The 23,186-nt window shown below is 39.4% G+C and overlaps 1 protein-coding gene across 1 annotated transcript in view; it reads left to right on the forward strand.

The window, feature by feature from the left end:
* The window catches only part of SNX24 (sorting nexin 24), a 99,545-nt gene that overhangs the window by 54,770 nt on the left and 21,589 nt on the right, over positions 1-23,186 (forward strand). Inside the window, exon 3 of the mRNA XM_068422830.1 lies at positions 1,656-1,760. Coding sequence (XP_068278931.1) covers positions 1,656-1,760 — 105 coding nt within the window. The remainder of the gene's footprint in view (positions 1-1,655; positions 1,761-23,186) is intronic.

Below are 23,186 nucleotides of genomic sequence, written 5' to 3' on the forward strand. Positions count from 1 at the left end.
TGTGTAGGGGCAGGTCTGAAGCAATATAGCTAACACATACGTAGATTTGCTTAATGTTCTTTGACATTGTAATAATTATTTGTTGCAATATAATATTGGATTTTTGTAAGCATAAGAAAGTAGGCTTATCATTTATTCTTTGTACATCTGTATAGCACATGCTTTCTACCTACACACAGCACTTGTGCTTGCACATTTAAGCAATTGTTTATTGGATGCTTTACATAACAGGGACATAGAGCACAAAAGGATTGTTAAGCATCAGCTGAGGCACCAGCCACAGAGTATTTATCTTGTGAGCAGCTAGGCCTTGGTGGATGCTTGTGTTTTCTCAGATTTGTCTCCCCTCATCTGGAGCATTTATTTGTTACCCATTTGCAGGTGCTGTCATAGTTTGCAACAGCTGTGACTGTAGCTTCTTCAACATTCTCGACCAATTTAGAGGAAAAAAATGGGCGTTTATATTCTGGCTTTAAGATCAGTCAGTAAAAGTACATGGGTTTAGGGTTTTGTTTTGGTGGGTTGTTTTTCTCACTTCACATTTAATTGTAATTTAGCACTGTTAAGAAATAAGGAAGTTGCAAAATGTTTCCAGAGCAGCTGAGGTTTCCTTGCTGCAGCTTTGTTACTTGTGATTGCAGAGACATTGATACGTTGGCACTGCTTTTTCCTATAGTGATATCTCAGCAAGCTCAAAGATGAAATGTAAATTCTCAGTCTCCCACGGGTGTGCACATCAAAGTCAATTTTGAGTTTCTTTGCTTGCATTCCTTGCCTCGGATTTACTCACAGGCAATATCCAATGGAAAAAGTGTCTAGTGTCACCTTCTATTAAAATGCAATGGAGTCTATTCCAGTTGTTATTTTTGCTCTGTAGTTTTGAGGAAAACGTTAATATTTTTTAGTTTTGAAAAAATATGTTGCTCCAGCAAGGGGATTCTTAGTGTTGTTCAGAATGTATGTTTGTGTCTATCTATATGCACTTATAGGTATGCATATACACATTTCCGTATATGTCTATGAAAGCTTTCCTGTGGGAATCTTTAAAGGAATAGTTATGGAGCTCTCTTGGAAATACATTCAGTGGCAATCGTGCTATTTCTCTGTATAAGATATTAAACACAACTGTCCCTCTGTTGGTGCAATTTGAAAGCACAGATACTCCTCTCCCCTGATTGCCAGCTCTCCAGAGAAATGGTTAGATCTCCTCTCCATACTTTTCCCACCTGTTCATAGTTGCCTAGATCTAGAGTTAGACATTTTCGTGGTGTTTTGTCACCGCACTTAGCAAGGTAATGTCTGGGCACGTCGTGATGACGTTGTGAAGTATCATCCCAGGCTGACCAGCGGGGAACTCATTTCAAGTATGCTCATGTAGTTGTTGCCATTTTGTTTTAAGGCTGTTAGACACAAGAAATTGTTAGTAGGGTTCCCCATCACTGTCCAGGGCAGCTAGATGTGGAGATTTTTAACTGCAACCTGTAGGTATAAAGTCTGCTGTTATTTCAGTGAGCTGATGGTAACTTCATTGCCATACTGTTGTCCTTTATGCGTGGTTATTTTACCTGTACTGCCTCATCTCTAACATAGACCTGTTTACTTTAAAGGGATGCTATTATACTTTGTTTCTGTCTGCGTTTCCTTTTCATTTGCAGCTCAAGAAGTCCATAAGAACTCCAGAGATCCCTTCAAAGCACGTGAGAAACTGGGTCCCCAAGGTTCTGGAGCAGCGACGGCAAGGCTTGGAGTTGTACTTGCAGGTGAGTCTTTTCTCAGCACTATGAAAGAAAAAGTGGCATCCATTTTTAATCTAGTAGTGTCCAAAGATTTGAAGATGCAGCAGGTATGAAGTGGAGTGTTTTACTGATAGGCAATTTTAGAGGTGAGAAACGAGCTAGATACCTACCAGCAGTGATGATTTCTGTTCACTTAGCAAGACTACCAGCTAGAAATACGTACTGGTTTGCATTTTTTTTCCTGATTCTGGCAAAAGCTGCTGTCTAACTTTGGCAAACCTACTAGTACCTCATTTTTCTGTGCCTAAAATAGGGAAAATAATGTTATTCTTTCCAAAGTTGTTCTGACTGTACCAATTAAAAGTGTTGCAGAAGAGATACAAGGAGCCTTTATTTAACTCATCTCCAATTAGACAAACTAGGGAAGAATCAGCTCATCAAATTAATATCGCTCTACTGTACATGCCTGTATCTGAATTGTTAATCTAGCTGAAATAGGCACCTGTCATCCCATATTCAGCTCCGTTGAAAACTTGCATTTAAAGTCCCAGATTCTACCTTTTTGGGTTCTGATTTTGCTAAAGACTGTAAAAGGAGCCTTCAGGAATGACTCGGACATATAGACATCTAAATATACCAGTGATAAATCTCAGCCTTTGTTAATAAAGGGAATTTCTACTCTCACCATGATTGGTTTAAAAATGCCCTGTGGTGTAGTTTCACAGCTGTTTCTCTGGTAACAAAGCCAGATTAAGGTGTTCCTCTAAACATGTTCCCAATTCACTGCACCTTCAGCTGTACTGATGCAAGTGCTGTTCTATTGAAGGGGATCATAGAAATGATCTGGGTCAAAAGATAATTGTTTTGGGAGGAAGGTAAGAGTGAAAATATTCTATTTTCACTCAGATCAGAGTAGTAAAAATTTCAGAGATCTGATTTATGTCATCATCCACAGCTGCAGTGGCACAACTGGAAGAATGGTGAACTGCAACATAATGAACAGGGAGCTTCATTCATAGAAAATAGATGGTAACCTGCACCACTCAGGAACCTCCCTGATTCTCTTCGTAAAAGAAAACTGCTTAAGGAGGAGAATAGAATTATAGTTTGACACAAGACAGTATTACTGCTTACATTAAACTCTTAAAAATAAATTTGGAAATAAGGAGAAAAACACAGGTCAGATTTTGTTCTGAGATATAGGGAGCGTTTCAGGCAACATAGTTATTTTTACTTTTTATTTTTAAATATTTAGTTAGTATTGTTAAATTGAAAAATTTGATCTTTTTTTCCTTTTTGCCCTGTGATATTTATAGCATCTTTGGCATCTAAAAATTACATTTATTGTGCAGGTGAAAAAACATTGCTGTTGGAGAGACTTTTTTTTTGAAAAGGAATAGGGCCTTTTTGGGCTTGATGGCTGTCAGCACAGATTGCGCCATCATCAGTATGTTTTTTCTTACAGCCATTTGCTTTGAATTTTGTCTTATTTTCTGATTTTCATACAACTGGATAATATCGCTACTAAGGCATATGTACCAGTTTCTCTTACGAGGTTGACTTTGTTAAGAAGATAAAGGGGTAAACTGGTTAGCGATTTTTAATTGCTGATGAACTTTAAAATAACATCTCCCCCTACTGGAAGAGTTAGTCAGCTCTTGTTCTTGTATGTTTAATTAACTTTTCCCCTCTTCTATCACCATTGGCTATCATAGGAGCATGCAGTGGTTTAGGTTGGAAGGGACTGCTGGCTGTCATCTGATTAAAACATGATAGGCCTCTAAGTTATAACCATACTAATGTGCATACTAAATTAAAACAAGAAAAATCATTAATATTCTTGTCAAAGTCATTAATTTCTGTTTCTGCTAACAGAAAGCAGAACTAATCATCAGTGAAATTCTAACTTTTAAAATAATGAAAGCCTGATTTTAGACAAATAAAAGTTCATATTAAGGCACTTCAGTTATCAGAAGGTTTTTAATAGTGCCAAGCATTTTCCAAGACACGGTGTAGGAATGTGCTACAGTTTCAGACAACACGATCATTTTTTAATTTAACACCACGTATATAAAATATTGCAAACATTTTCAGGTGATACTAACAAGAGTTAATCTGTAAGAGCAGTTTGGCTACTACCATCACTAGTCAGTGGTGGTACTAGTAGCCAGCCATTTGTGCAGCTGGTAAACTGTTACGGAGTCATGGTAGTCATTAACTGTTTTTTCAAAACCAGCCAGAATCTCATGCAGAGATTGAGCATTTACATAGACGTTACATTCAAATAATTTGTTTTATGCAATACATATTCATTTCTTATTATTGCACTTTTGCACCTTGAAAACATGTACAGGCAAGAAGTAATACACCATGCAGATAGCAGTCAAATACAGACCTGTATCTGATATGGTCTAATCATACTGGCTTCTTAATATATTTTAATTAAGTAGTCTTCTATAGTTAAATGCAGATAAAAATAATTATATGATATTAGAATAATAGAATTGGTCTGTATCAAGTAGTAAAGAAAGCAAGAAATTCCCCTGTCTGAGCCAGAAGGTGCTGCAGTTGCCAGTACCTTGTTACTTCTTTGTGACCTTTTCGTGATGAAACCACCCTCTTAGATCCTTTCAGCACAGGTTGTTTGTTTCTTGGAGTGGATGGACAGGAGCTCAGCAACATTTCATTATATCTTCCTGAAGAATAGCAAAATTATGAATAAACCAAATATTATTAAATTGTAAGATACAAATAGTGATTTTCTTAAATTTATCAGTATCTACTGCCAGCTAATATTCATCAGGTGGCTTATTTTTCTCTTGTTTTTGAAAGGCTGAGTGGGGATTTTTTCATTTTTCACAAAATAGACCAATTTTCATGGAATTGTGAAAGAATGATTTATCTGTATTATTTTTAAGTGACTTTCATATTTTATGAGTTTGGCCAGAATTTACAACTTTCATTTTTAATACTGTGGAACACTTGACTAATAAGCAGTAGTATGTGTAGTAATTCAACTGCATGTATAATAATAATACAGAGCCCTTGTGAATACTGAGAACAATCAAGTGACTGACAAGAGGAAGGAAAGATTATGTTTAATTTATTAATGAGGAAACAGATGCAAAGATAAGTGAATGACGGACTGTGGCCCCAAACGTTCATGCAAATTTGTATGAAGCAGTAAGGTATTGCTCCTCTGCTGATCTGTAGTAAGTGTCTCTGTGCATGATCTTAACCTACAGCACACAGAACTTAAGTTGAGCTGCTTTAGTCTTTGTTAAATAGGAAAATGCCTGTTACTGACAGTGGAAGAGGACTAAACGAGCTCTAATTACCTTGTGATGGCTATCAGCTAAGAGTTCCCATAAATCAATTAGCGTGTGACATAAATCCTGACTTAATAGTTACTTATTTATATATGTGAGCTTGAGCTTGTAGCTTGTAATACAGCAGAGAGGAGAATCCAGGTGCTTTTGATTTAAAATTTGTAAAATAAATCATTGGATTACATTATTGCTCACAAAAATCTCTCTGATGATAGCAGTATTAGATTGCACCAAGATTTGAACTTTGCTATGATTTGTTTACGGTTACGAAATGTCTTCTCTTGATATGTTTCCTGAAGAGTATGGTGTTGAGAAAAGGTAGAAGATACAGATATGAGGTAGCTGCTTGTGTAGGGAGCCTCTCATTTGAGAAGGACTGCCAATTGGACCTTCATTAGAAGTCAGTGACTCCTGATAGTATGCTTGTGAGCCTGGAGAAATATGTTTGCTTGAAAGTACCAGAAAGTAAAGGTAAGTGTGAAACATGATAGGGCAGACTGGTTTTTTCAGTCCACTGTATAATCTTGGACTGACCATTTATCACAAAGTAGTACAGAAATATGGTCTGCTTTGGAAGTGTATTTAAAGGAGATACAGATCACTTGAAATGCTCCCTTTTGCACCATTATTGTTGTGTATGAGTTCAGTAAGTCATCTTGTGGATGGATGGACCAACTGAACAGGTAGTTGGGGTTTTATTTTGGACATTGAAGACATTGTTGGGATTCCTAACGGCAGCACGGAGGGATGTTATCTAATTGGTTATCGAAGCAGCTGCAGCTGCGTTGTCAATCTATCTGATCAGTGTTTGTTACAAATAGATTTTATATGATGTGCTCTTGGAGAAGTAGTTTTTATGGAGCTTATTTCCAGTGAATTGGTAATGGGGAAGAATTTGATCTATCCACCTTCTCTCTACTTATTTGGAGTTAGGTCATATCCTTGTCCCAGTAAGCTGACACTGGATGTTATTGCTATCCAGTCTCTGCCCCAGGGACTTGCCCTTTGACAGGTATGCCTTTTAAAGTTCAATGGAATAGATATTTTCTAACCCTCTTGGCCAGAAGAAATCTCATCATTTGCTGATATGATCAATCCAACAAGATAACAGGCATCGTTAGCAGAATTCATTGTGTAGTGGCACCCATACCTCAGCATGAAACTGTGTAGCTGCTGCTAGTCTTCACTGAAGTGACTTGGATATGGAGAGAGATTTTGGAGGAGGCCCGTATTTTTGAACAGCTTCAGGATACTAACTCATTTCTTGTGGTCTGGGTGACCTGAAGAAATTCTTCTTCTGAGTGGCAAGACTCTAATATAAAACAGAGGGCTGTAAACCTTCTGAACTGCTTTGTAGGTATGTAGGGTCTGTATGTACATATGTCTCTAACCAGAGTTAATATGTAGAGCTAATATTTCTCTCTTGACTGAGGTCAAGAAAACATACTTGCCTTTTATTTACTCTTGAACTTTTTACAAAGAGAACAGTCCTGATTCCTGGAGATAAGATTGGTTAAAGTGCTGCTTGGCTGTGAGACTTGAAGACTTGATGAACTTCAACATTCCAGCAGTTTTAGGAATCCAAATCTTCAAAATGAATTATGGAGTTTATGAAACTGGACTAGAGATTTGTTTACCATTTAAGGAAATAATCTGGGGATCTGAGAAGTACTTTGACCTATATTTCAGTATTCTTCAAAATGCAGTTCTCTTTAGAAATATTTTAACTACCAATTCTTCCTGAAAAAGATAAATAAAACCATATCTGTTATGATTTTGCTCTTAAGAAAGTAGAATCCAGTCCTATATTCCTTATCTGTCTTAGCTTCCAGCAGGGTGGAGTTAGGAAAACAGTGGATGGAGTGGTGAATAATGTATAGTTGCTTTATGAGTAAGTTAATCAGAAATAAAAGGGAGAATATTGCCCATTATTATATTGCACTTTTTTACTCTTTTTTGGGGAACAGCTCAACAGTATGTGCAAAAAAATGAAGACAAATGAGTTATTTCTGCAGCTAGTGACTGTAGAAGGAAAACTATCTTACAGAAAATTTGGCCCAAGGTGTTGTTTCTTCATGGGTCATGATGATTTTCTTTAATTACTTCAGTAAGTGTTGGTACTGAATTCCTTGTGGTAAAGTTTAAATAAATAAATAAATAGCCTTTTCTCACTGGACAATGGGTATGAACAAATCAATAAATCTGAATGGGAGGATTAAATAGCTTTCCCTAGCCCCAGAAAAAAAACCTTCTGTTTTTAGTCATCAATCCAAATTGTATTCTAAAGCTTTTGAACTATCTTCTTTTAAGTTGATCTAGTTGTGTGCTTCATAAAAGTTTTAGATTCAATTAAAAAAATTAAAATACTGAAAGGATATTTTTGTTGATTTGGAAACTGTTGCAGAGCATTTCAGAGCTAATACAGCATTTCATATTGCAACTGAGGATAAGAATCTTCTGCCTTCGTTGAGTGTCAGTCATTGCCCCTTTTCGCTGCCGTTCTGGGGAGTGAGATAATTCGATTTTTCAGAATTTTTTATCTAATTGTGAAGAAAAAGAGTTTTCCATCACCTAGTGGGAAGTTTCATTAGTTCTTCACTGCTTAACTGATTCAATTTCTGTTGGCCTCTTGCTGTTCTAACGAGGAAGGATGTGAACACAGTCATTTATAACCTTGTCCATCCTCAAGAAGATTGGAAAGATCTCTGCTCTAAGAAGAGCCGTCTAGACTCCTGATGCCAGTCTGCAAGTACTCCACATTGTGCATTGGCTAGAGCTTTGCCTTTCAATAGCTGAATACTACTCCTCTGTAACTCTATCTGAAATACTGCTTCAGAGCTGTCTTGGCTGGAGTAGGATCAGAAAGTGGGGAAAACAAATCCTTGGTGATGCACAGGATTTTTCACTGTTTTCTCTTCCTTTCGTGAAGTGGAGGAAACAATGTCCCACGATAGTACATGAAAGTCAGCCTGAGTTCTGCTAGGCAGAATGAAAGCTAAGATTTCATATAAAGACAGGGAGATCTTGGTTTATGGGTTGGTTGAAGCTGACATAGTTCTCCAGGATCAGAAGCAATCTGTAAGTGCTTTCTAAATGGAACAGTTCTTGACATTCCGTTATCAATATTAAAGAAGAAAAAAAATGTACCATCTGTACAGGTAGATGCTTTTGAACCAGTGCTGTTGGAGCTGTTCAGAAATTTTGAGATTTCTGTGTGTGATGTATGCACTTCTATGAGACATCTGTTTGCTTTTGCCCAGTAAAAATAAATCAAGTTGGTCACTGTTTAATTCTGGAAATGTAATGGCAAAATTATCTTGGAACTATTGAATGATCGTTCAGCTGTTCAAATTTTATTTCTGTGCAGTTCACATTCATCACATTTATCCACTCTGTCAATGTTAATATTCATTATAATTGTTCTTCCTTTATATTCTCAGAAATGCATTCTGTATCAAGCATTTAGTTAATTCCTGTATACCTGTGTGCCTTTGCCAAAGGGTGTTGTGAATGCAAAATTTTAAATTGGTTCAAGGGAAGACTGGAAAGGCTCATGGAAAAGCAGTTTATATCAAGCATAGAAGGTCCTCAAACTGGAAATAACTTTCAAGGCTGCTAGAGTATTAGAGGAAAATGTCTCATACGTTAGTGTTGCTCATTTATACTCTTCCTTGGTATACATTTATAGCCATTTTTGGAGATAGGATACAGTGCTAAATGGACCTTTGGTCTGAACCATTATGACATTTCTTATGTAGTCCTTAAAGTAATTAAACACATACTTGTGTTTCAGCTTGTTGTTAGATTTGATTAATGTATTTTCATGCACTGAGCCCTGAACATATCACAAACACTATTCTTAAAAGAAAAAAGATTGAATCATACGGTTGAGAAGACATGGTTGTATCGTGTTGATATAATGAAGAGGTATGCAGGTCAGATGCCACTGTGCAAAGCCTCTTGTAAAGGCTAACGCCTTTTAAGACCAAATGCTTTACACATGGGAGGTAATTGAATGTATATTTAAAAGCTGAACTCGGAGGAAGAAATTTTAAGCTATAAAACTTTTGTGCAAAATGTGTGCCTATTTTTGCTCTTCTCCACCTTATTCTGTGCATGCCTGACCTGTGTTTTTTTTCCCACTAGGCTTCTGTTTAACCGTTCCCCATATGTGAGAGCAGCAGCTGGATAGAATTCATTTTGACTTCCTTGTGTCATTCATTAACCACCACAAAGATTTCTGCAGAGGCAATCCTTACCTTTGTCCTACATACACATTTGCTGTTGGGATCTATTTCTAACTAATTTAAGACTAAATTGGTCTTATTTGCAGAAAAAAAGAATTCCCATCAAGTCCAGAACAGATGCTTATCTTCCTGATTGCTGTTTCTGGAAACCAGTTTTGTTTTAAATGCAGATGAATACATTGGGAAGAATGAGTCTAGCGTTAGAAAATTGCAAGTAAAAGTTGGATTCAGTGAAATAAGATTTAACTGATGTTTTTCTGGAAAGTTTGTTGAATCACCCACATCTATTAATCACATATTGAAAATTCTCTCCATTATCCAAAATTAATCAGTGTCTTCCTTCTCTAACTCCATTTAGTCTGCAGTAATCAAGGTTGAACTGTACCTGTAAGGAGCTCTAAAAGCAATGGTATGATAAGTATAAAAAGGCAAAATGTTCTTTGTCCTCATTAAAGATTGTGAGCAGAGTGTTAAATAATATTAATGGCTGGGATTGTCAGTACTTAACAGTACTTTCCTAGTACAAGTGATTTTATTGATCAATACAGTCTCAATGTAACAGGGCAGATTATTCTACTGATTTTATCGAAACCTTAACTAAGTTTGTTAGTGTACCACATATCTTTAAATAGATCTAGATGATGATGTAGATTAAGAAAAGCAGACCACCATCCATCTTTTTTTCATCGGTTAATAACTTAAATCCATCATTGCTGCAACCAGCTCTTTTAAGATTCTGTTGTGCATACATGTTTCTTTGGTGGTACAGATACATAGCTGGGTTTAGATGGCTGTGGATTTTAAAGCAGCATTCCTGACACATGCAGATTGCATATTTGTTAAGAGGAGGTGGAAAGCAAGAGAAAACGGGAAAGCAAAATAATTCTGTAGATAATTTAAAGGAGAGCCATTTATTAAGAGTGTCTGTTTGCAGAGGTGTTTCCTGCAGAAATATTCCAAGCATTTTTCAAGCATGCTTAGGAAAATTAGCTGGTTTATGTTTTTAAGAATTAAATTTTTTGCTTTTCAAGTGGTGCTACATTGTGGTTTATGATTCGTATTTTTTCTTTCATCATCAATAATCTGTTTGGTTTTGCTGTATAGAATTGTGCTGCACAAACTTCTCTCTCATTTCACTCTTACATGTTAGAGCCGTGCAAAATAAATTTTACCCAGTTAAAAGCAGAATTTACATTAGAAGTCATGACAGGTTTAGAAACCATGTCTAAGTGCTCATTCTCTTTTCATTATACTGTATATCATAATGCTATTGTATCACATACTTTAACCCAAGTTAAGATGAACATCAAACTGTATTAATTGTGCATTTATATACAACGAGAAACAGTCTGTGTCGTGACCTGCATGTGCTCAGAGTAACTGTAAGATATTTCAGGAGTAGGGAGAAAGAAATTAAGTTCTTTTCCTAAGATGTCACAGCCTGTTAAAGCAGAACTAGGGATATTAAAACTGGAGTGGTGCCGCACTGCTATAGTCACTATAGTCTGCTGATGGCCAATTGTTCTAAAAGCCATGATACCTTCTAGAGCAATACAAAGTGTGAGTTACTTATTTCATTTAGCCATGTGAAAGAAAAAATGGTCACTTTCCTTATCCTGAAGTCAACTCCTTATTTGACAGGTAGGCATTAAATTTTCTTTTTCTGTAATAAATACTTATTTTGCTTGAGCTTCTTCAGGAGGAAAAAAAAAGTCAAACCATTTTTGTCCATCATAGTAAAGGAAAGAAGGAAGGAGCTGTAATTCTTTCAAAAAGTCTTTATTATCACCACCTGAAGTATGTAGAAAGATGCAGTTTCCTCCATCTTTTTAATCAATCTACAGCATTTTAAACACATGTTCATTTCCTACTCTGTGTTGTTTTACATAAGCTAATTCTTTTTTTTTGATGTACAAATGACTTGCTTTTTTAAATTGAACTTTCAATGCAAGTTAAGTCTTAAGGGCTTTTTCTTCAAAATTAATCTGTAAAGTTACTTAATTAATTGCCAATGAAGGGAGAAACTTATTTTCTAGTGAAAGAGTATTTTAGTATTGCATGTGTAGTGCAACACACTATGTTCTGTTACGGTTGTTCAGTAGTGTACAGCACTAAATTAGCATGTAGTTTAGACCTAGGTCTGCCAGATCATTGCCTTTATGCAATCTGGTAGTATTCTTTTGCTTACACTCTTTGTGTGACTGAAGACCAATCATTAATATTCTTTACACATTTATAAACTGCACATAAAGGCTGGGGAAAAAAGTTCCTGAAGAAGTGAATAATTCTGTCTTTATAGCACAATTTGAATTTGCACCTAAGACACAGGCCACATTTGGAGGTGAGAGGAAGAAAATGAAATATTGAATATATGCTGAATAACTGAATACCATCCATTCTGTCCTTTCGATGAAGAACTGATTCTGATGGGGAAAAGTAGTATGGGATCATGCAAGCAACGTTAAATAAATCCTTACACATAAGGAAGCTGAATTAAAGTTTGATTGATGAACTTAACCTGACAATTCTTCACTTTGAAGTGTACCATAACTTTAATGTTTTTATCTAATGTTGTTTGTATCATTTAGCGTAGACCATTCTGAACCAAAAAAACAACAACAACAACAACAACAACAACAAAAACTGTGGAACTAATCACAGGGTTTTACCAGAAAGATACTGAATTAAATAAGCAGAAATTCTTGAGCTTCTGCTTTAGAGATGTTGCAAGGAAAGAGCACAGGAACAAAAAAATTCTTTGCAAGAAGGGCTGCTTAAGCAAGAAGTAAGAGCTAGCCCATCAGTAGCTAAGAGAGGTGAGCAGAGGAGGAGACGACTAGTCTCCCTCAGATAGGTTGTGGGAAGGTGGTCAGTGAGCCTTCTTTGGTCCTCCTGCATTACATATAGTTCCCTTGTGTGTGTTCCCTTTTCTTGGCTTTTATGCAATCTTGCATGTCGCGTTTCTGAAGGATATGTTGAAGGATTTCAGAGTGAACTAAGGGGAGAAGGTCCGTGTTCATGGGTAGCCTGGGAGAATAACAAATGCTTGTTATCTTCTGCTAACGTCTGTCTCCACACACATCAGCATTGCTTGCCTTTATTTTTCATTTCACCTGCTTATTGTCTCTGTAATCCAAATGTAATATGGATTTAGTTACGTGTAAAAAGCTCATTTTACTGAAACTGTTGATTGTAGAATGTCTTGACCAAGACAGACTTGAATTTAAGTGCATGTACATTTACAAACAAATATGCATTACTGAATGATGCCTCAATTTATAAATCTGATATGAATTTTTCCTGTTGACTTTAAAAACATGGACATTAAAATAAGAAACTTTGATAGAGTTTATTGTTGTGGTAAATACTATGAATTATGAATAAGAAAATCTTCAGGAAGTATTGATATAAAAATTGAGTTTTGTGATGCATTTTCTTTTTAATTTCTCATAGCTATCATTGTCTTTATCTAATACACTTTTTCTTCTGTAGATGAAAAAAGTTTGCAGAAACAAAGCATGAAGTAGAAGTAGAACCTTTAATTTCATTAGGCACATTGTAACTGGTGAAGATTAATGTATATATCTCTTGCTAATTCTTTTCAATTACTCAGTTCATATAAATTCCCAAACCTTGTTAATTATGCTGAAGTCAAGTGGTAATTTTTAACAGTATTTCCACAGCAAGGGAATTTTCCTGGTCTAACCTTGCCCTCCTGTAGAAACTCTCAGCAGATTAGGCATTCTGACTCTAGTCCATTCATTTTCAGCACAAGCCTAATTGCTGCCGACGGCCTGCCACAGGTACCCTGGTTATCGTACATTTAAGGGATGTAGGTTCTTCTGAGAATAAATAAGGAAAGATTAATTGTTTGATTTGTTTCGTCCCAAGAGAAATGTGGGAGCTTAATCAAGAAAAATAATTTCTTCTGTTGATTTGGCTTATTTGTGGAAAGGGATAATTGTATAGAGGCAGGCACAGAGCTATGCATTTTGAAAGAAATTTTGCCATTTACCTACTTGGGAAGCAAAGGTACAGCAAAATGAATGTAACAGCATTGGAATTGATGGGGATGGTTCACATTTCTCATAGTAAGTAATTTGGCTTCTGGGCTTTTATTTGAACCAATATTGCTAGGTGGTATTGTCATTTGTTTTGTCTGCTTCTTTGGAAATCTAATCAAGGAGACAATAGTAGGGGGAAAAATGCTTTTCCAAATTGTCCTTAATTGCTAGAGCACAAAGTGAGCTAAACACTCTGGTATTTCCAATTAAAGAACTTGTTTCCAGCAAGCACCATTGAATCTATCTTTCCCAATCTGATAAATAAGCTATCAAAGAGTGGAACAGATTAATTGAGAGCAATTAGTTCAAAGCTCAGTATAACTGTCAAGAGTAAACCAACATTATCAATGAATGCAAATTTTACGTAAAGCAGTAAGAAGCACTGATGCAACAAAATAGAGATGAGAGTAACCACTAAGCACAAAGGAAAATTTTATCTGTGATAGAGAAATTAGTCTTGTTTGTTTCTCTTCACAACAAAAGCACTAAAAGACATTTCTTTTCAAGACCTCTGTTACGGGAATGTCAAATTGTATTTGACACCTTTGCTACGTACATTTCTCCTTCAACATGCTGCAGGAAATAACTGACATGGGAAAATCACAGATCCTACAATTCAGAGCCTGTCACAAGATTTACTCCAATTGCATCTAAAGCTCAAAAAGCCCAGTTTATACTACAACATTTGTGTTTGTTACTTTCTGGTAGACATGGTAATCTCTTAAGTGTGGTTTCCTTATGTCAATAATCAGTAACCCCTGTGTTTGGTAGAGACTTAAGCCTAGCACATTGGATTCTGATTCCTCTTTAATACAGGTGGGTGTCCTTAATGATATGTATCTAGACATTTTTGATGGGTGTTCCTTTGTTCCAGCTGTCTGTGCATGCCAAATGGTATTGACCCACATGGTGTAAGCATCATTCTGCACAGGGGTCCTCTGGATATTTCCATTAATGACAAACCATAGGAAAACCACCTGGATGCTCGCCTTAAGTGTTAGCCTTTCACCTTTTGAGAATGAGTGCAGCAGCATGAGGAGAAAGCCTCTCTGTCATCTTAGATATTGAAATAAATTTATAGACTTTGAATAGTATTATGTTCAAAGAAAGTACTGCATGTTGGTTCAGTTGTTATTTGCTGTGTATACGAAGCTTTGGAGTAATGTGCTCCATCAAGAAGAAGGCAGAGGAGGATACACATAGTCTGTTACACACTAAACAGACTGATTTCTAAGTTTTTACTGAACTACCTTGGCTAGGTAAGTTGTATCACTACTCTGTGTGTTGACATCACTCATGTAAACTGACAGCACAAATATACCAGCTGACAGAGCTTTTAAAACTGCTCTCTTAGAACAGAAGTTTGTGTGGTACATCCATGGCCCTTACAGCAGCGATGTGGCTGGAGTCTGCTTTTGTAGAATTACAGTTTTAAAATGATTGGATAAAAATCTTATTTCTTATGCTGTTACAACCCACTGGGTATGTCTATTCTACGAAAATGAAAAGGTCAGTGATAACTTTCCCAATAAAACCTTCTGAGAAAATGTCATTCCGTTATGTGTATCTGACTGGGGTAGTTCATCTTCCATTTTTCAAGTGTCTTATTTTTTATTTCCAGAATATCATCGTCAGTAAGGAAATACAGTATTCATAATTGTGATAGTATGGTGTCATATCAGCTCATGAACTCATGGTAACAGACAAGCTGCAACAGACATAGCACTTTGAACACAGTTCATTTACAGTATTTTACTTTATATCCTTGCTTGCAAGTCACTGGGAGATCACAGTTGTATTCTGAGTAATTGTTTTTTTTCTGAGAAGCTTCCCTGTAATGTTGGCTTCTGGAAAATGTTCAGAATGCCCCCAAGAAATTACGAGGAAGTTAGACAAGTGAAACCTCTCCTAGTTTCTGCAGATGTCAGGGCATCCAGATTTTCAAAGGCACTTTTCAGCATGGGATCCAGTTCTCGCACCTGATTCACAGAATCACAGAATCACAGAATATTAGGGATTGGAAGGGACCTCGAAAGATCATCTAGTCCAATCCCCCTGCCGGGGCAGGATTACCTAGACCATATCACACAGGAACGCGTCCAGGCGGGTTTTGAATGTCTGCAGAGAAGGAGACTCCACAACCTCTCTGGGCAGCCTGTTCCAGTGTTCGGTCACCCTCACCGTAAAGAAGTTTTTCCTCATATTTATGTGGAACCTCCTGTGTTCCAGCTTGCACCCATTGCCCCTTGTCCTGTCAAGGGATGTCACTGAGAAGAGCCTGGCTCCATCCTCATGACACTTGCCCTTTACATATTTATAAACATTAATGAGGTCACCCCTCAGTCTCCTCTTCTCTAAGCTAAAGAGACCCAGCTCCCTCAGCCTCTCCTCATAAGGGAGATGTTCCACCCCCTTAATCATCTTCATGGCTCTGCGCTGGACTCTCTCTAGCAGTTCCCTGTCCTTCTTGAACTGAGGGGCCCAGAACTGGACACAATATTCCAGATGCGGCCTCAGCAGGGCAGAGTAGAGGGGGAGGAGAACCTCTCTTGACCTGCTAACCACACCCCTTCTAATACACCCCAGGATGCCATTGGCCTTCTTGGCCACAAGGGCACACTGCTGGCTCATGGTCATCCTGCTGTCCACTAGGACCCCCAGGTCCCTTTCCCTTACGCTGGTCTCCAACATGTCTGTCCCCAACTTGTACTCATACATGGGGTTGTTCTTGCCCAGGTGCAGGACTCTACACTTGCCCGTGTTATATTTCATTAAGTTTCTCCCCGCCCAACTCTCCAGCCTGTCTAGGTCCCTCTGAATGGCTGCGCAGCCTTCCGGTGCGTCAGCCACTCCTCCCAGTTTTGTGTCATCAGCAAACTTGCTGACAGTGCACTCTATTTCCTCATCCAAGTCATTAATGAATATATTGAATAGAACTGGTCCCAGTACCGACCCTTGAGGGACTCCGCTAGACACAGGCCTCCAACTGGACTCTGTCCCATTGACCACCACTCTCTGGCTTCTTTCCTTCAGCCAGTTCACAATCCACCTCACTACCCGATCATCCAGACCACACTTCCTCAGTTTAGCTGCGAGGATGCTGTGGGAGACCGTGTCAAACGCTTTATTGAAATTGAGATAGACCACATCCACAGCTTTACCATCATCTATCCACCGGGTTATGTCCTCATAAAAGGCTATGAAGTTGGTTAAGCATGACTTCCCCTTGGTGAAACCATGCTGAGTGCCCCTAATGATCCCCCTATCCCTGATGTGTCTAGAGACAGCACCAAGGACAAGTTGTTCCATCACCTTTCCGGGGATGGAGGTGAGGCTGACTGGTCTATAGTTACCCGGGTCCTCCTTCTTGCCCTTTTTGAAGACTGGAGTGACATTCGCTTTCCTCCAGTCCTCACGCACCTCTCCCGTTGCCCACGACTTAGCAAAGATGATGGAGAGTGGCCTAGCAATGACTTCCGCCAGCTCCCTCAGCACCCGCGGGTGCATCCCATCAGGGCCCATGGATTTATGGACGTCCAGCTTGCTTAATTGGTCCCTGACCCAGCCCTCATCAACCAAGACAGATTCCTCCTCTATCCTGAATTCTTCTGGGGCCGCAGGGGTCCGGGACTCCTCAGGACAGCCTCCAGCAGTGTAGACAGAGGCAAAGAAGGCATTCAGTAACTCTGTCTTCTTTTTATCCTCTGTCTCCAGGGCTCCCACCTCATTCATCAGTGGGCCTACATTGCCTCTAGTGTTGGTTTTACCTGCAATGTATTTGAAGAAGCCCTTTCTGTTGTCCTTGACCTCTCTTGCAAGGTTTAATTCCAAGGAGGCCTTAGCTTTCCTAGTTGCCTCCCTACATCCTCTGACAACAGACTTATATTCCTCCCAAGTGGCCAGACCCTCCTTCCATGATCTGTACACCCTCTTCTTCCACTTGAGTTTGCCCAGCAGTTCCCTGTTTAACCATGCAGGTCTCCTGGTACCCTTCCTTGACTTCCTACCTGTTGGGATGCTCTGATCTTGAGCTCGGAAGAAGCAGTCCTTGAATGCTAACCAACTATCTTGAGCCCCCTTACCTTCTAGTACCCTGTCCCATGGGATTTCCCCTAGCAATTGCTTGAAAAGGCCAAAGTTGGCCCTCCTGAAGTCCAGGGTTGTGATTCTGCTAGATGTTCTGTTCCTGCCCCATGAGAACCTGAACTCTACCATCTCATGGTCACTACAACCAAGGCTGCCCTGAACCTTCACCGCTTCAGCCAGACCCTCCTTGTTAGTAAGGATAAGATCCAGCAGCGCTCCTCTCCTAGTTGGCTCATCCACCATTTGCATCAGAAAGTTATCATCAATGCACTGGAGGAACCTCCTGGACTGGGGATGGCTGGCTGAGTAGGCCTCCCAGCAAATATGAGGGTAGTTGAAATCCCCCATGACAACCAGGCCCTGTAATTGAGAGACTGCTCTCAGCTGCCTGTAGAAGGCCTCATCACCCTCCTCATCCTGATCTGGTGGCCTGTAATAGACACCCACAACAGTATCACCCCTGCCAGCCTGCCCCTTAATTCGCACCCACAAACTCTCAATTCGCTCCTGATCCGCCCCTGGACAGAACTCAATACATTCTAGCTGCTCTCTCACATAAAGAGCAACTCCACCACCTCTCCTTAGCGGCCTGTCTTTCCTGAACAGGACATAGCCACCATGACCACATTCCAGTCATGCGAGGCGTCCCACCAAGTCTCTGTAATTGCCACTAGATCATAGCCCCCCGACCGAACACGGATTTCCAACTCCTCCTGTTTGTTCCCCATGCTGCGTGCATTGGTGTACAGGCATTTCAGGGAGCGAGCTGAGCACACCGATTTCACCCCAGGGGGATGGGAGGCCTCCTGGTCTACCTCAACACTAGAGCGTTGCCCAGTGGTGCAAGCCCAGCTACTACCCCATCCCCCTTCGAATCTAGTTTAAAGCTCTCCGAATGAGCCCTGCTAATTCCTGTCCCAGAACCCTTTTGCCCTTACGACATAAACCTTTCCCATGTATTACCGTCACGCCTGGTGTCTTATAAAACCAGCTATTATCAAAGAACCCAAAGCCCTGCCTGTAGCACCAGTCTCGTAGCCAGGCATTTATAGAGAGAATCCTACTGTTCCATCCCACGTCATCACCTGAAAATGGAAGGAGAGAGGAGAAAACAACTTGTGCCCCAGACTCTTTCACCAACCGTCCTAGGGCCTTGTAGTCTTTCTTCATCCCCCTCAGACTACGGGATGCAGCTTCTTCCCCACCTGTCTGGAAGATCAGCAGTGGGTAGTAGTCTGAGGCCTTCACCAGGTTGGGGAGTTTCCTGGTGATATCCCTGATTCGGGCTCCAGGCAGACTGCAGACTTCCCTGTGATGGGGGTCAGCTCTGCATATTGGGCCCTCAGTTCCCTTTATGAAGGAGTCTCCAACCACTAAAACTCTTCTCTTCTTCCTTGTGGAGGAGGTAGCTATACGCCTGTCAGGTTTTTCTGACTGTGGTGGGACCTCTGATATAGGTTGCCTCTCCACCACATCCCCATTGGACTGGCTGTATTCCGCTAGGGCTTCATATCTATTTCTCAGAGGCACCTGTGGAGGCAAGGTAGGCAAGGAGGGCACTCGCCTTTTGCCACGGCCATAGACTTGTCTCCACTCACTCCTTTCCTCTAGGTTATTGTTTTCCAGCTGAGAGGGGCAGAGTACAGTTGTCCCTCGATCCTGGGAGCTCTCCGACAGGTGCTCCCATTTTTGTTGCAGGGAGGGCAGAGCCTGGCTCCACCAGTCTATCTCCATTTCAGCCTCCCTAATGCTCCTAAGCCTTTCTACTTCAGCTTGAAGCCTTTCAACCTGGCTTTGCAGCTGTGCCGCTCAGCCAAGCAGATCATCTACCTGCTCACAGCGCACACAGCCCCCTGTAACCACAGAGACGCTGTAGCATTCCCTGCAGCCTGCGACCTGCAGCATCACCTCCTTCCGTGGGAGCTCTGTCTGGGTTCCCACATCCATTTTGATCTTCTTCCGCCGGGTGGAGACCATTGTTCTTTCACTGAGTTGGGAAATACCTGTTGGTGACACCCCTGGTTCACAGCTCCTTGGCGCCTTCACAGCTTGGCTGGTTCACAGCTCCTTGGCGTCTTCCTCGCCTTGTGCACTGGGAGGGAGTCAGCGCCCTCCCCAACGAGCTGCAAACGGCTGTGGCCTCCCCGGCCCTGGGACACACCCAGTCACTGCTGACTCTCCCTCTCCCCTCTGGGCAGGGGAAGAATTCAGTGGGGAAGATTCAGTGGGGAAGATTCCTAATGTAACATTTCAAAAGCACTCGTAAAGCAACGAGATTATGGAGGAGCAAAGACCATGCACAGGATTCACAATCAACAGTCTTGCAGCCACCAGGATTTAAGCAGCTGTCTCTACATTATCCCATCAGATGTTTCTCTGTGTTTTTGGACTCATTCAAGGTCATGCAGTGACAGATGCTAATAATTTTCAACAGCAGTAGTTATTCAGCTTTAAATGCTGGAATGATGAGGACATGTACTGCAAGAGTAAGTTACTGTAGGATATTGGGGTCTTTTTGTAGTAGTGGAAGTAAAAGTTAGTGGGCTTTGTGATGAATTTGTGCTGTAATGATGCAGGAGGTTGTTGATAACTGTGGTCCAATGCAGATACTCAGGAACAGCATTAATGTAAAAGTACAGACAGCATTTCAGTGAAGAGGTCTAGCAGTCAGGCTTGTCATCTCACAAAAAACTGAATGTGGCAAAAAAAAAAAAAAAAAATCCCAATTGCTCTAGTTTGGTCCATTAGTTTTGCCCAATTTTACAAAGTGGTGATGTAGGGAAGTCTACCATGGGACCACTGATTGACACTGAAATACAGGACCGGTGGAAAAGCTGGGCTTGTTAATGTGTGGATAGAAACATCTAAATTATTTTCCCTGTAGTATATTTACCAGCTATAACCAGCATGTTATAATTTTTGTATCTATATGTTATCTCAACCACCGTGTTATCATTGTTATATCTATAGCAGATTCTTTCAACTTCATATGTCACTACCCATCTTCCCACCTTTTCTCAATTTGTTTTTTTTTCCCCTGAAATTTCATTTTGTCCCCTTGACTGGTTTATTCAACCTACATATCAATCGTAGTGTTGTCTTCTGATGATCATGTATTGAAGGTCACCTCTGTGTCCACTCAACAGAGAATGCAAGGATTTTTGTAGACTTCAGTTCTACTATACATTCTGAACCCTTATACTATATCCACATCTGCTTTGATTTCGGGGCACCACTTCTCCAGATGTACTTGCACTGATGGCAGACTGTCTTTTATTTGCTTATCATGGAGTTTAGAGTCTGATTAAGCTCTCTGTACCACAGTATTATAGTACTGTTCTATCCTTTAATTGAGGCAGCAATAAATGTGACTTAATATAACAATTTAACTTTGACTTCAGGTGCCAAGGCTTACTTGTAGGGTAAACCAGAGCCTTCAGGGACAGAATAACCACTGGGAAGGACAGGTGCAACACAGCCTTTTTGGAAATTCTTCTTGCATGGGAAACCTAGAGACCGAATATCTGTGCCAAAAATGAATAATAGAAGTAAAGAAGATTGGTATCTAAAAATGCCAGAATATATGATTCATGAATTCATGATTCCCAGTTTCAACCTCATTTGTGGACTTTACTGGCCAAAATTAAGTAGTTTTCTGGTTGCTGATAAGGAACATCAAGCAATTGCAAAGTGTGAAGATAACATCAAAAACATGAGATTTATAGAGAGCAGCTTGGCATTCTTGCAGTATTTCAATGTTATGATAATTTTTAACAGAAATCCAGGTAGCTACGTTACTTCTGTTAGGGGGCTGACTTGCAATCTTGTTTCTTCTTTCTCAGAAGTGATAATAAGAATGTGGAGAGTTTTAGCCAAATCAGAACTCTATCTGCAGAACTGCTATGCTGTGATAAATGCAGCCCTCCAACTGATGCTGCTTGTCTGCCATCAGCACAGGAGAAGTAAATAAGCATTCACTGACGAAGTTAGGATGGTCTCTTTTCACAAGTAATTGCATTATTCCTCACCTTTATCAAGGACTCCCTTGCTAGTGAGTTTTGGGAGGGACAAGTGTCAAGGAACAGAACCATAATGAAGTACCTGCAATTGAGCAAGGATTACATTGCTCCGTTAATTCTGTAAAAACTTGTCAGTTTGCCACCCAAATAAATGCCTAGAGTGTGTAAAAAACATGGAGCAGAGTGACCTCTAGAAGAAAAATCAATGGCAATTCATATTTCATATGTCTATAATTGCTTGTGAGAGCATGGCAGCAGTTTGTTTATAGAGCAGCTCATTCTAGCACAGATTGTTTCCTGACTTTTTCTTCTTTTCAGTGGTGATGCCTCTCATGGACTGTGAATCACAGCCAGATGCAGCAATAGACAGGTTTTATTTGTGGTGATTTTTTATTATTGTTTTCACGTTAACTGTCTTCAGAACTGCTGCACTGTGCTCTGTTTGAACCAGTGCACTAATCTGTATTCACAAGTAAATCGTGTTCACAACTGTTTCCTTGGAAGACTCCTGAAGCTGTTCTTTACCTTCGTTTTAGTAGGCAAGGCTTTATTCTCTGTGAAGTTATCAATTTGCTAGTATTTTAAGCATCAAACTGAATCCATTGTATGGCCTTCATATTTAAGCAATTTGTCAGAGAGGCAAGGAATTCTCACAGTCTCCTAATTTAAAGACAGAATTTTGGAAATATCTTCTTTCCTCACGCTTTGCTTTGCTTTGTTTTTTCATTTTTTTTTAAGAAGCTGTTGTAAGATTTGTATCCCCACTGAGAACTGAGATGTCATAGGGATAGAGAAAATGCCTCTCACTTTATGGATTACTGTTAGGTCAACAAAACTTTGGCAGCATTGATTAACTTGACAGTGAGTACAGCAGTACATTTATCACTTATGGCTGTGCTGTAGAAAATCTAATAAGAGGCAAACAATTCCCTTTAGAGCAGTAACAGGTTCACTGTGGCTAACAGTGCATGCACTGGAAATTTCTGACTTTAAATTATACCCTTGCTGCTAGTTGGGTCATTGACTCAAAGCTACTGCACTTTCATTGCTATGTTCTGTATTATTAATTTGATCAAAATTGTTTTGGTTTCTATAAATGTGATCAAACTGTATATTGGAGTTCATATAAACTCAAGCATTTTTGAAGAAGGCATGCAGAAGGAGCTTGATCCAAGCTTCGTTATGTAGAAGGGGCAGCTGCCTGTTATAACTACAAATGTTTGGGGTCTTAAAAGGTTATAAAAGAAAAATTTTGAACTGTTGCTTACAAATCTGCCTCTAATTCACAGATTTAAATAAACCCCAAACCCAAACCTATCTTACATTTAATAAGTTTTATTCATTGGTCAGAAGGACTTTTTTCATATGTGCAAATGTGTGCTTTATTCATTACCAGTAATTACCTTAAAAATTCTATACAAGTTGATTTATAGATATGTTCTTCCAGTTGTCTCGTTTTTGTAAGAATTATGAGAACTGAACAATGAACAAGAGATTTTCTGTCTCTCCTGTGTATAAGTGCTGTTGCTTGACTGCAAATTAGTGTTTGGTTCTAATCTGATGGTGAAATTATTTTTTATTCAGTGTTGCTTAGTTTCACTGTAACAAATCTTTTCTGTAAGTCCATGACCAGTACATTGGGAAGTGACTTTGCATTGCAAATATAGAGAAAATAAGTAATTTATTATTTTTTTAAGTCTTGTAC

The sequence above is a fragment of the Nyctibius grandis genome, chromosome Z (genome assembly GCF_013368605.1).
Source record: "Nyctibius grandis isolate bNycGra1 chromosome Z, bNycGra1.pri, whole genome shotgun sequence".
Lineage (NCBI taxonomy): Eukaryota > Metazoa > Chordata > Aves > Nyctibiiformes > Nyctibiidae > Nyctibius > Nyctibius grandis.